The sequence below is a fragment of the Adelges cooleyi genome, unplaced genomic scaffold, assembly GCF_023614345.1.
Source record: "Adelges cooleyi isolate 19-005CV unplaced genomic scaffold, UGA_ACOO_1.1 ACOO_flye_CR_arks_rails_tigmint_CR_PRNA_108, whole genome shotgun sequence".
Lineage (NCBI taxonomy): Eukaryota > Metazoa > Arthropoda > Insecta > Hemiptera > Adelgidae > Adelges > Adelges cooleyi.
This window is the reverse complement of record NW_026095761.1, coordinates 11,766,792-11,781,735: the sequence shown is the minus strand read 5'-3', so window position 1 is coordinate 11,781,735 and position 14,944 is coordinate 11,766,792. Positions and strand designations below refer to the sequence as shown.

General features: G+C 31.5%; 1 protein-coding gene across 2 annotated transcripts; it reads left to right on the top strand.

The window, feature by feature from the left end:
• Nucleotides 1–3,147: 3,147 nt before the first annotated feature.
• LOC126847498 (uncharacterized) lies at nt 3,148–14,177 on the top strand. Of its 2 annotated transcripts, none has more exons than XM_050587781.1 (9): nt 3,148–3,405; nt 8,623–9,099; nt 11,242–11,325; nt 11,615–11,703; nt 11,780–11,965; nt 12,621–12,814; nt 12,880–13,016; nt 13,107–13,231; nt 13,604–14,177. In XM_050587781.1, the coding sequence occupies exons 2-9, from the start codon at nt 8,931–8,933 to the stop codon at nt 13,778–13,780; spliced, it is 1,161 nt and encodes a 386-aa protein (XP_050443738.1). In that variant the 5' UTR covers nt 3,148–3,405; nt 8,623–8,930; the 3' UTR covers nt 13,781–14,177. The 2 variants fall into 2 exon arrangements, with proteins under 2 accessions (XP_050443738.1, XP_050443739.1); XM_050587782.1 differs by lacking the exon at nt 3,148–3,405 and adding an exon at nt 7,401–7,532.
• Nucleotides 14,178–14,944: the final 767 nt, after the last annotated feature.

Here is a 14,944-nt window from a genome sequence, read left to right as displayed (position 1 = left end):
AGAAACGGATTTTGTTATTTAGGGTCTTATTAACCTAACCTTGGAGTGCAGTAGAAGTGCAATGAAGAGTTTTAGAATTTTAACTGGTTTAGTTTATTGACTATAGAGCTTTTTAAGTTGTACATCATAAAAACACAATTTTTTCCCCTACATTTTCATACTAGCTCTGCTGTTGGATGATGTAAATAATTTTGTGTTATGAAAATGCTGGTTTGGTTTTGAGTTTTTAATTAATTTGACTGATGAGGAATTTTTAGTGAACACATCAAACCAATTCGGTTGTTATTGACTTAGGCCGTTACGTTGTTGTGCTTAAGCATTTGGATTGTATAAAACCGAGCACAATACTTTACTTGGAATTCGCATAAAGCTATAACAAAGCAATAACAAGGACGAACGTCTTGTTCCATTAAAGACACGAGTCGTTCAGAATTTAATTTTTTTGTTTACTCACGGTTTATTGTAGACAATTTTGATTTATTACAAACTTAAAAACCATACATAAATTACAGAAGGCGTGACATATTAGGCAACTATAAGAGAAACTTAATATTTAACTATTTTTTGTTGAAATGTTAAAGATAATTTTAATTAAAAAAAAAAACTCGCATTATAAGAGTAAATTAATAGTTTTATTAATAACGACAAACAGGATGTATTTTTGTTAAATTCAAGTATAATATTCTACAAAGAATTAATTTGTTAAAAAAAACAAATTACATATATGTACTATATGCGTCAGTGACTGCAATAACAACTATATTAATGTTAGTATATATACATACATTTTTTACTTATGGCTATTATTGTTGATTCAATTTGTATAATCATCCATAGATAATAATATCATCGTTAGTTACCTACCTACGTAATATATATTTTTTAATTACTTCTCAATAATATTATGTATAATAAATATCATATTGATACGATTATAGTAAAATAATTAACAATTAAACGTGGGGAAGTATTCAGTAAACATTTATTTTTCCAAAAAAAAGTCCAAAGAAAATTGTATTAAATTATAAATTTATATAAAAGTTGTCACAATAATAACTACTGCAAAATCGTATGGTATGTTTTGTGGATATTATTGAAATTAAACGCATTAAGTTTTTAAATTGAAACTACAATATTACTTTGACAAACGTGATAAAACGTTTTAATCGGTTAATGGTAATAAGTAATAACATAATAAATAACATTGTACAATAGAATTTAACATTTTTTCTTCGACAACAAAAATAATGATTAAATTCAAAAATGGAAAATAATATTGAAAGTGATAAATTATCTTGGTTTTAATTGCTCAAGTCTAAATAATTAGTGAAAAAGCGTTTTAGTTTGTGAAGCAATTTATCATATGGATAAAACAAATTATAAACAATTTTATTTTATTTATAATTTTTTTTTTTTTTTGTAGTATTTATAATAAAATTTAACATTTTTTTTCAATCTGTTTACCCGAATCACCTGTATAAACGTGCTTCGACGGTCCGATTTTTTATTATCAAATCCTTTTGAGTCAAACAATTTAAAGAGGGGAGTCTTTTTGAATAAGATGTCTTATTCACACCCTTTGTGGACTTCGTATAAAGACATTCGGATGTTAACGATACATGATAATAGTATTATTATTGTGACAATATTTGTTTTGAGCCCGATTTTTTATTTTATTTTGTGATAAAACTTAATATTATTTACATAAAACAATAATATGAAATGGTAAATGACCTTCGCTTTTAGTTACTCCTTCGGTAGCCGAACGCAGTATAGATGCTAATGTGTGTGCTTGTTTATCGTCCCGGAAATAGTGTCCGTTTTAATGGCGTTTATTCGGTACTTGGGAGTGTATACAATGTGTTTTTATTTTTATTTTTTGAAGATCCGGTAGGGCGTTGTTGGGCATTATGAAATCAAATCACGCGCAAGGCGATGCTAAAACCAACGTCCAAACAGCAGCATGATATTATAACAGCTGTTAATGTATACATTCAGTGTATAACAACATAATAATAATATAATGTACACACACAAATCCGTAGAAAAATATTTTATACTCCAAACTTACCCCTTTCGGTCCAAATTAAATTTAGAGAATATTTACTTACTGATAATATATTTTTTTGTCACTTTGTAATGTGCCTGGGAACTAAAAGAGTTAAAACGGTCAACGTTTGACAATAATTGTCCAATGGTTTATTTTTTCGAATCGAATACCAAAAACATGTAAATCGGTCTCAGTCAGGAGAAAAAATCTTCACTGATTCAGTCGATTATTTTAGGAGTTGACGGGTATTTTTTCTTAAGTATTCGAAGGGTCCTTAGGAAAAATTACTTTACAGCACAAGACTTGTAAGTTGATGTTTTCCAACATTTGAATTGTGTATGTAAAGGTTTATAATATTGGGAGGAATTGTATGTATAAGTGTTTGTTTATAGAAAAGTATGTTAGATAACAAGTTTTACAAAATAAAAATTCATTAACAAATTTTAGACAAATTGTGTAAAGTGGTTTTACCTCTGGATCTTTCAGGTTTTGTTCACATTAAATTAGCTTAGTCAAAACGAATTTTTCCACAACTCGCAAACTATTCCCTAACCACGGCTTGGACAATTTTTTAATGTTTTCCATATGGTATTTTTTACAATTTTTGCAAGAGGTCGTCGAAATTGAATGTATTTGTTTTTAAAATTGTTATGATTGCTGTACTTGTACTTACTACGGCTTGTTATACTAATTTTGCCTAGGCATCACACTGACCTACTATTTTTTTTCAATAAATTAATGTTTGTTTCGATTTGAAAGCACCTTACAGAAACTATAGGTATCAAAATGATTCAATATCGACAGAATGTATGTGCTTAAATCTAAATTTAAACAAACGATGCCGAAGTGATGCTGAAGAGATCACTGAACGACAAACGAATCACAGTAGGGGAGATTAACTGAATGTGTCTGTGAACGGGTCGTCACTTGCTCTTCACACTTAAGCATTTAAATACAATATTGGCAGGGGGGGAAGCAATACCTCCTCGGTCGTATAGAGTATCACGTGTGCGCATAGGTCACTGTGGTAATCAAACTATACTGATTACATCTTAAGAATTTTTTTTTTTGTTCACTTTACACGCAATGATTATTTTGTACAATACTTATTATTGATAAGTATGTCACGTTGTATAGTTAATTATATTATTCGAGTGTTAAAAGTCTTAACCTAACGACCAAATCGATTCATTGATCTGTTTCAATAATCTTATACAGTTATGTATATTGTATACCGCAAAAACTATGAAATTATCTTATTTAACATCTTGACCACCGTCCATTTCGTGAACTAGTGTTTTGTTGCTTAGTGATTTCCAATCGGATTGTTGTTACAAGATAAAAATGGTTAAATGGTAGGTACCTAACATTATGTGTAAATCATATTAAACCTTTGATGTTCACTGTAAAGTGTATATTATAATTATTAACAGCTGTCGCATGGTTTGATTAGGAGTTTGTTTGGCAATATTGAATAGCATTCATACAAATTGATTTATAGAACTTTAAAATAACCAACTATTTTTTACACAAACAAAACAATAAAGAAACTACAAATTTTGTTTTGTTTTGTGTATTGAAGCAATAATTTGATACTTCTTAAGGATATTATTGGAATTAAAATCTACCTAATTATATTTTTGTGTTATCACTTATCACGCAAGCCGCTATAAAAAGTCGAGAAGTTACACCTTTATCTGCTCAAAAGAGAATGTGACTTGAGGAGTTTCTATGAAGAAATTATTTGCCTGGATTTTTATCTCCACGAAAGCGATGCTAAATATATAATGTGTTTTTTCAATAAGCGAACAGTCAAATGTCAGTGCACTACTTTTTTTTAGAACTTTAAATTTGTTAATGGTTGGATGTTCGTGTTCTTAAATTAAGGTCAATGGCGTATTAATTAGTTTTTATTTTTCGTTTAACTTCAAGCGGTGTTTTTAATTTGAAACTGTGTATTTATTAGTTTAAGAAATTTATGGAATGTAGGCTAAACATTTTACACATATGGATTGCAGAGCTTTTTATCTATAAAATAGTGTCGATTAATATAAATCATTTTTTTTTATCTTCCCAAATATATACCTATGTATGATTAAACAAAAAAAGAATGTGCAAAGTAGTGGAATAACTGAAATCAAACACGGATGGGGGTGGACAAGTAGGAACATATTATAAAGTCAACCGATTACAGTATTTGTTTTTTCTATAGTATAACATGAGGGTAAAAACACATCAACATTTTAAAGGAATTTGATCACCGTAAAATTGTTGGTTTATCGTCTGTGCAAAATTGTAAGCAGACACAATTTATTTTTAACATATAATATTGAAAACAATTATACTTAAAAAAAATTACTTCTTACCCAGGACCTTCAGTTTTATTATTTTTTGTTTCGAACCGTGTTTGTGTACTAAGTTTCATAAACAATGTTATTTTCTATTTACATAATGCACAACCATAGTAAACACTAATTGTTTTTGCTTATTTGATTTCATAGAATAAATGTGTACAATTTGTTTTGTTAAATTGTGTCCGGCGGGCATGATAAAGTAAAATACTATATAATATTGAAATTGCCAACAGTTATTTCTTGTAAACTGTACTTTCTTCGTTTGTGATTTGTTTTTATAGTTGTTTTCGACAGTTTAGTTGTACTCAACTTGTATGCGGGCAATCGCGTTTTCTGTGACAGGTAAAGTGGCGACAGCTATGTTTTTTATTTTATTTTATCATGTGAAAACATAATATGATTGAGTATTAACGCATCGTCTAGATCAATGATTTCTAATTTTCGAATATTTCCCAGTAGCAATGACAAATGGTAAAATAACCTAACGAGACAGCCTATTAATAATATTATATACTCACTTGTTGTTGTACCGCCGAGAGGATTATTTTCACATAACATGAGTCATTTTTAAAACAGAAAAAAAAGTCAAGTAATAGTAAAAGGGAAAAAAAATTGTTGGCGAGGTCTTTTATTTTTGTAATTTATGGAAGAGGGCCCTCGAAGATGTTTTGCCTTAGGGTTCAAAATTCCCATATCGGACTCTGGGTGTGACAAACAGTGTATTTAAATTGTAAGCTAATTATTTGTGTTTCTTAAAAACAATAAGACCCGCAAAAGGAACGACAAACTTCGTGTTTTAGACTTGTTTTTGTAAACATTTCGCGTTGCAGATTGAAATTATTACATACTTGAAGTGATGTTAAATGTTTGTTTGTTTAATTTTTACCTGATGTTTACAAATTTTCTATATGGGCGCTACATAAGCGGTAAATACACACACACAACTTTGTTAAATAATATTGTTAATTAGAATTGCTGACACCTAATTATTAATTGGTTTCCCTTTACAACCGACCTATTTTATTATCATTATAAACGTTATCGTTTAATAACAATATAGTGGACCCGCCATTCTCTAAATCAACTGTTGTATTTGTACTTGTCGGTATTTAAATGCAATTTTCACGGTAGCCACTCCAGGAACAGCAAAGGAATAATTGGGAATTTATCGAAGGCCAAAATATTATTAGGTAATGACTAATATTTTATGTATAAAAAAGGAAAAAAAAATTGTTTAACCTACTATTTCTTCAATATTATATACAATTTAGATATTATAGTAGTTATAGCTGTTTAGTGATAATTTTTTATAGATATATCAAATAACATTTAAATTCAACCTATTTGTGTTTTTTTTTTTAAATTATAGTTTAGATATTGAATTACACATATTTTGTTAAAAGCCACACCAAATTATATGATTTATATGTGTATAAATATAAATACATAATATATATATATACCTAAAAATGCTTCTAAATAGAGCATTAACATGAACTTTAAATGGCAATAACTTTTGAACGGTAGGTGTGGTATTAAAGTGTTTTTTAGCATTAGCGGTGCGAAAATTAGTCTTGTAAATCACACGCTATGCACAATTAATAAGCAGGAAAGATAGCAAAAAAAAAAGATTAAATTTATTTTTTATACAATGGTTGGGTTGGATTAATTACTGTATTATATTTGATTGAACTTTCACTATTTACTGAAAATTTTGATTAAACCTCTAATTGCCATTATAATTAGTGTGTTTACAAGTAACATATTTATATCCGTAACCTTTAACGTATAATTTTCTTCGAAGAAAGTATAAAGTATTTGACTATTGCAATAATATGGCTTTTAAGTTTTAAACACATAAAAACAAGAATTACAATTCAGTTTCTTTGACGAGCGATTACTAAAATTCGACTTACATACGAGTATATATATATATTTTTTTTTAAACAATGAACACTTACTTACTTTATCGAAAAATAAACCGAAATAAATGAACAAATAATCGTTTAGTTAAGCCTAATTTGTCGAGAAAGTAAAAAGAGAAAAGTCATAGCATATTAAGGTCTTCCCTTTGGTGTCAAAATAGTAAATATTACTTAGGTATACATAGCGCTATCTATTGGTATAATGTCAAAATATTGTTTGAACATGAAACTATATATTTCGCAGCAATCCTTTTTAATGGAAGTTTATTTTTTTACACAGCTGCAGAATTCTAGGATGTTTTTCTTTTAATTTAAGCAATTTTTTTGCAACAATAAAACTATCGTGGCAAGAGTGTATATATGTTAAGAATTATGGCAAATTGTTCAAATTAATTGTTTAAGCGGTCGTTTTTTAGAGGTAATACTTAAGAAAATATTTGTTTTAATAAATTTCCACCGAGTCGTGTGATCTCAATTCTGTCAGAAAATTCGAAGTTCTTTGACTACTTTACTAGGTTATGTAGGGAACCTATTTTCATTAAAAAATTTCAGTATATTGTAATTAAATAAATGAAAATTTGAAAACAATTTTTTTTCAAAACCTATTAAAGAACTTCTTTAAAGGATTAAAACCGGGCCACCCTAAGTAGTACAAAATTTGTCTTAGGCTTTTTGGTCTAAAACGTCAAAAACCAGACCGCTTTCAATGCATTTAATATTTAAATTTATTAATAATACTTTGTCGTTTTACTTTTATTTACAACCAAATATATTGACCGAGCTTCTTTGTAGCATTCATATATTTTATTAGGTAAATATATAAAAAAAATGTTGACCAAATTTTTTATTAAACGACAAAAATATTTATGAATTATGATACTATGACGGTTTAGGCTCTCTAAAAATATCGTCGAGGAAGAAATATTATCATTAGGTTTTGCCTACCGTGAAAGTATAATATACTGGTGTATTAAACTTGGGTCTAGTATATTTTAATTTGACAGGTATTCGTCGGTGGACGGTGAAAGTACAGCAAAACATGAATTTCATAATATAGCATATTAACTTGTCCGTCCCGTTTCAATCGGTTGTTATTAGATTATATAGCTTTAGTACTTTCAGTTAACCTATCCGGAGCGATTCTGTCTTTCCAATAATTTTCAAATGCGCCAATTAAGTACTCCGGGCCAATAACACTACAAGGTTAGTGATTAGATAATTAGATTAAGATAATAAAAGTTATATTTTTTTTTGTGCAGCTGACCTTACCTGGTCGGCAATTTTTGTTTTTTAATAGATAACCATTAGCGCACTGTTATTGGAAAAACGTGTTTGATATTGTATCAGCGTTTCTAGAAAAATGATTTTTTTCTCTTTTTTTTTGTATTTTGTATTAAAGAACTACGTCATTTGGATCGGACGTGATTAATTTGGTAAAAAAAAAAAATAATAATAATTATAATAAACAGTCAATAATATTATGTCCAACCGACAAAGTTTGGTAATGGCCAAAAATTTACCTACACCTTTTGCCCTGCAAAATCTATCTTTTATGAAAGTTGTCGACTAAGTAACGACACGTTTTGTTTTTTATACATTTTCTCATGTTAACCAAATAGTGCAATTCAAACCTGAAACATTAAATAGTGAAATATGATACTTGGAATTCCTTCTATCCGTGATATGATTTTCTCATCAGTTTTTATCAGGCTGTAACTTGATAAAAACAATTTTTATCGCTGAATAACAAAATAATGATTTTGTTTAATAAAAAAAGGGTTTCAATAAAAAAATATCGACCATGTCAATTTATTTACAGATTAATTTCCATTAGCTTCAAGGTATTATTTTGGCGTTTATTTCATAGTTAAAAGCTTGACAAAATTACACCTTCTTAAGATCATTGTCCGATCACAATTATTCTGTAAAAAAATTCTAGTTCTTTGGCTATGTAGAAACCGATACTCATTAAAAAAAATTAGTTTATTGTAATTAAATTAAATAATTTTTTTTTTACATAAAAAAAGCAAAATTCCGTACATCCCACAAAACCTAATAGCCAAAAAGTCTCTTATCTCTTTAGAGGTCAATCGGACCATCCTTAGTAGACACACTGACCATTGTGTAGTCTAATATTCCCAAAATTATATTATATAGAATCACGCGTATTTGGCCGTCGATAACAAACGTTGATAGTAAAATTAACAACGATTAGTATTATTATTGCAATAATAATAATAATCATACTGATAGTAATAATATTATACTATGACGTATATTGTTACTTTCTTAGGTGATAGTCGTGGGTATAGGTGTTCACGTGAATGAGAGCGGTACGGCGTGTGAAGATAAGACGATCCAGAAATCAAATAGCGCAGTATAATATAGTATATTATTATATTACATTGTGTTATGATATAAAATTCAATATTACCATCGTGTGGCTGCTCTGACAACGGTGTGCGTTGCACGGCGGCCGGCTGAGGACCATCATCTTGGGGTTTATCTTAATTCAAATCCAAACAAACAGCGCTCGTGTACCTGTGCGTACACCAGCACCGAAGAATAGACTGGAAAATATAATATTCCTTTGAGAACACTATGTACACCAGCGTGGCTAGACAGACGGTCAACGGTTTGCCGGAGACCGGCAGCAAAGTGATAGACCTGAGAAGCGACACGGTGACCAGACCGGACTCGAAAATGCGGCAAGCCATGTTCGATGCCGAAGTGGGCGACGACGGTTACGGCGAAGACCCCACGATCAACCGTAAGTACGACATTCCACAAAAAAACACAGCTTTGTTTTCTAAAATTTTACCCCTCCAACGTGGTAGGTCCGGATCCTTCGGGAAACGACCCTCTCAAACCCCCAGGAGAGCTACGCCTGGTTGCCTGATTTAAACTCCACTAATCCACTGCCCCTCCAACCCCCTTCTAGTCGAGACTTCTTAATCTTGTGTGAACTTAGGATCCAATGTCGGGTAATCATTCCACATGGACAGGACGGACAAAGTTTTGTGCCGTTAGAGTATCATATTATTTCATTGCAATGTGGATTGCATCACTCATTGCAGACTATGTAGAATCATTCGAATAAAACGTTATCCAAATAATCATTGTCTAGAAGTTATTCCAATTAAATTCAAAAATATTCTCATAAAAAGGAGGTATTCGAATAATAATTATAAAACATTTAATTAAAATAGTTTATAAGTGTTTTTAAAACATTATTTCTTATAAATATATATTTTATGTCAAATTACAAGTGTGCGAGTTACAACCTGTAGTTTCAATCTCATCAATCAAGTAATTTATCAAATCTATCAATTTTGTTTAATAAATCTTCATTTTTATTCATATCTACCCCGACTATGGGGTACATATAGTGATGGGAATCCGAAAATCCGGATTTTTCAAAAAAACGCTTTTTAAGTCATTTGAAAATCATATAATTGTTAAATACTATTACAACATAAAGATGTGTACCTAAGTAAAATTTGTTGATAAAATTTTTTTAAAAAAACTCTTAACTTTGTCTATAAAATGCTTTCGGATTTTCGGATTTCAACAAATCCGAAATTCAAAAGCAGTTTATCTCTTTGGTGTTTTGTTTTATTTTCACATATTTATCAAAAAATGGTAACTTAGTTATAGATTTTTATATTGTAAAATTATTTAACACTTATATGATTTTTAAGTAGCTTAAATAGCGTTTTTTTGTGAAAATCCGGATTTTCCAATTCCCATCACTAGGTACATATTTGAATCTAAAGGGGGCACATTTAAGTGTATCTTATTAATATATTAAAGTACAATACATTCAATTTTACATACAATTATTTTTTTTTCTGTACAGCAAATATAGATCTTAAAAATATATATCATATACAATACTTTATAAGGTGTATTTAGTTTGTTAAATCATTTTTTTTTTTTAATTTAAACAATTTCAAACGCTCGACTTGGTACAATTAAATTCTTAACATGTAGTAAATACCATTTTAATTTTTAACATGCATTGAGGAATTTAGTGCAGGAAAGGGGCCTTGTCCTGGACTCGTCCCGTTTTAACACATCATCTTAATCTTAATCATAATCTTAAAACATTTGGATTTGTCCCCTTTCTGAAATTAGTGACATCATAATAATATATTATTGACGGTATCCGGAGTGAAACCCTAACACGGTTGAAGTTAATATTGTAGTCTGTCAACTACCATTCAGATTTTGTGGGCTTGGAAATTTAAAATATATATCAATATCCAAGTACACGTGTCAGATCACAAATCACTCGAACAATAAAAATATGTTGGCAATAATAATGATAATTATTAAATCATTTTGTGATTAATTGGGTAGAGGTAAAGCATATATTTTATTATCATTGCAAAAAAAAAACAGATTAGTGCAGTATAAACAAATTAAAATCCCGGTCACTGGGTTATGTCACGACTGGTAAACAAATTGAATGATAATAAATAATAGAATTAATTAAAATCATATACTATTTTATCTTTGTGTGCAAAATATAATCACTATACAGAGAAACAAAAAATTCAACGGTTTATTTTTGTCATTGTTACATGTTTTTTACATTGTTTTATTGGTTTGGAAATGTTTGGTCAGGTGATTTTTTTTTTTTTACAGTAATGTCTAATTACAATTCAGATCAGAAATTATTGCACTATAGGCAATGGTGTGTACCTAAAGAAATAAAGTTTAATATAACAAAATGCATTTTTTTTTTTTTTTTGTAAAGTATTAATAATATAAGACCTGATTTGGCGTTGGAATTCTGGTCTTAAGGTGTTATCCTTCAATCGTCCGCTGGAAGTTGTTACCCAATTTCTATTCTCTAAAAGTAATCACTTTGCAATAACAATAAGTAATCACTTTGTTTTGCTTTCAGGTTTGGAGAAAATGTCAGCGGAATTGCTCGGCAAAGAAGCCGGTCTGTTCTTACCGAGTGGCTTGATGGGAAATCTGATTTCAAGTAATTCAGTTTTGATTTTTTAACCATAGTTACAAATGTATTTTACTTCGTTCGCATTACTTATGCTAGTACGATTTACTGAATAACATTTTAATGTGTATTTTTCAACGTGATACTAAAACAACAATTTGTACATAATAACTGAACTGTTAATTTTGAGTGCCAAATCGTGATCTTAAGTACCACAAGCGTTGATCGCAGACACGGGTACTTAGGTACACACTTTAAGGCACAAAACCACTTCTTGTGAATAAACTGACATAGTCTGCAAACTGACTTATTTATTTAGTGATTGTCCATTCGAAAAATCGCGGATCCGAAGTGATCGTGGGCAGCAGGAGTCACATCCTGTTGTACGAACAGGGCGGAGCGTCGCAGGTTAATAATTTTCAAAACGCCCCCAAACGATTGTGGCATGCTTACACGTTGAACTTTACTACTGTTGGCTTTCTAGATCGGCAGCCTGCAACTTCGCGAAGTCCAGAACTTACCGGACGGCACGTTCGACCTGTCCTATCTCCAGGAGAAACTCAGGCCACAGGGTCCGGATCCACACGAACCGTACACTTCTTTGGTGTGCGTAGAGAACACTCATAACTTTTGCGGCGGCACCGTTTTGCCTCTGGAATGGCTGGACCAAGTCAGTACAAAAACATATTATTCTCCTTTGTTTTGAAGTTTTCTCTAATTTTTCCTCACAAAAAGGAGTCCCTTTTTGATGTTTCAGGACAACGCAATTAGATAAATGGAACAAACCATTATAATGATAATATGATTGAATCGAGATTACCTACATACTCTTACATCAGACACTGTGTAAACCATAGGCCACCACGTAGGCTACATTGTACATAACCGCTTTGTCTACATTTTTAGATTATACTTTTTAACGTCATAAATAGTCTGTGACCTTTAAACTGTGCAAACTATGTAATACCTAGTATGTGTAGGTATAGAGCAATAACCGACACGCCGTCTACATATAGGTTTTGCAGACTATCAAAGAACAGATCTTCATGAGCTATTAAACTACCAGGCATACGCATTAGTTACTATGTCTATTCCTATCATACACGATTGAACCGTTGAAACCTAATCATTATAGTACTTAATCTTGGCTTTATCGTCGTCGTCTAACAATGTAAAATTCATAATCTACTCTCAGCTCTTCAGTCCCGACTCTGGCGCCCAATTCTTTCAGTTCTCAGTTCCAATATTCCTTGGGGGGGATCTGATGTCTTCTTCAGTTCTCGGACTGCACTCAGCTATATGCCTTTTTTTTAAATTAAATTTAGTTGGCCGATTTGCTGAAGAAAAATGATATTCCACTGCACATGGACGGCGCCAGAGTATTCAACGCCTCCGTCAACCTTGGAGTGCCGGTCAGCCGGGTTGTGCGCCATTGCGATTCGGTTACTTTTTGCCTAAGTAAAGGGTTGGGAGCGCCCATAGGGGCAGTGTTGGTCGGCAGTCAGTCTTTCATCGTCCAGTGAGTGTACACGGCATACCCGTTAATGCACTGCAGAAGCTAACCTAACGATGGTATTTCAACAGGGCGAGGAGGACTAGGAAAGTTCTTGGCGGTTCCATGAGACAGGCGGGGATCGTGGCAGCTGCCGGGGTGTATGCTTTGGAAAACTGCGTGGAAAGACTGGCCGAGGACCATATGAACGCCAAGAAAGTGGCAGAGGGTTTGTATAAAAAACTTGTGCTGTTTTTCTGTCTCAAGACACGACGTCTGGTGGTAAATTTGTGTGCTTATTTCATTTTTTTTTTTTTAGCAATCCAACAAGTCGGCAACCTTAATTTTACTTGCGATTTGGACAGTCTGCACACCAATATACTCTTGGTGAACATAAACACTTCCAACGTTAGCATACCGGACTTTGTCGAGCGACTCCTGAAAGTAAGTCAAAGCACAAGCGAAAACTCTATTCCTCAATCACACCACGGCCTTCATTCAACCACCTTTACCTGTAAAACCCACGATCTTGGTTTATTCTTCTCGTCTCGGTGGCTTGCACACACTCTCTACACCGTCTATCCATCATTTTTCTTGTGTCTTCCTCTTCATTTCTTTTCCTTCTTCTTCGTAACAACTCTCATTGCCTTTGCCTTTGTCTCGACTGTTATTGACTCCCCCTTGTGTATTGGTTTCTAATTCTATCCACCTTAGTAAACTCCACTCGTCCATCACTTTATCATCACACACACTTACTAATTATTGAATCGTCAGAAAACATTTTCTTTTACTTAGTCGTCGTATTACTCCTCTTAGGTGGACCACGAAGAGACTGTTGACAACAATCTGAACAGGACCGAAACGACCATCGTGAAACTGTCGGCTCTGAACAAGAGCAGCGTTCGGATAGTGTTGCACAAAGACGTGACCGGGCCAAATGTCGACTTGGCCATTGAAAAGATCAAACGCGTTATCGGATCGTTCACCAGCTAAGCGTGCAACACGTGGTCGGATACTGTAATAGGTATTATAGAAAATAGGTACCGTGATAGCATAACAAACTAAATTACAGGTCCACGTGTTTAATGAATTTTGTTAACAATTTTTTTTTTTCTTTTTTTATATGTTTGTTAAATATATTATATTATAATTAATCGATAAATTCAATCAACTGTGTGCCCGTCGACACCACCGCGACCTTTGGAGCACACTTAAACCTTTTAAAATAATAAAAAAAAAATTTACTCTGAAATACCGTTTATGCGTTAACACGTCAAGTCCTGTGGTTCAGCTATTGTTTACTCTTTGTTGAAACTATGTAAAAAAAAAAAACAATCATTCGGCTGATACGATATTAAATCCGGAATGTTATCATCTTTTTATTATCGATTCGGCGAAAGAATTCGACAGGTATGGTCGATAATTTAATCTCACCTACAAAAACAAAAGATAACTATAAAACATCATTAGTTTTATCTCCAAGCAATTGAAATAAAACGTAATACGCAAATAGTCGTTTATTTAAAATGACCTGTGTATACTTTTTCCAAAGCTGATAAAAATTAATTTTTTACACTTAAAACATGATTATTAAATCTTGAACTAAAACGGTTAATTCTTAAGACGTTTTTTTTGTGTTTAAACTACATTTTAATATTCCATGCGTAGGCGTGGATTAAAATGTCCTAAAAAATACATAAATCATGACCATAAAAAAAAAAGAAAGTAAAATAACGCTATGTTAAAAAATAAACTAATCCAATGTAAAGCTTAAAAAAAACATCTAATGTAAACTTCTCCATATTATATAAGTGCCTGTGCATTTTTTCATATACACCATAATAATTGAGGCGTATAGTTTCAAACCCAGCCATAATCACATTTTGAAATTGTTCAGGAACAACAAAAAACGAAAAAGACCTTAACATTTTACTCTATGATTTTGTAATAAATATGAAATCATAGGTTTAGAATGTATACATATCATTATCAGTTGTTTTTTGCCGCGAAAAAAAACGTGTTTGTTTATGGCTGGTTTTGATAAAAACTTCGTTTGATGGGTGATTTTGAAACCAACCACAATTTTCCATGATCAGTTTAAACCAGTTAATGCTCTATTTGACGTTCAATATTTTTACAGGACTTGTAATACAGTGT

Excerpts from the sequence above, each read along its gene's own strand:
- LOC126847498 (XM_050587781.1), top strand. The coding sequence starts at position 8,931 with ATGTACACCAGCGTGGCTAGACAGACGGTCAACGGTTTGCCGGAGACC. Across the intron at positions 11,704-11,779 it reads AACAGGGCGGAGCGTCGCAG|ATCGGCAGCCTGCAACTTCG; the intron begins GTTAATAATTTT and ends TTGGCTTTCTAG. Across the intron at positions 11,966-12,620 it reads CTCTGGAATGGCTGGACCAA|TTGGCCGATTTGCTGAAGAA; the intron begins GTCAGTACAAAA and ends AATTAAATTTAG.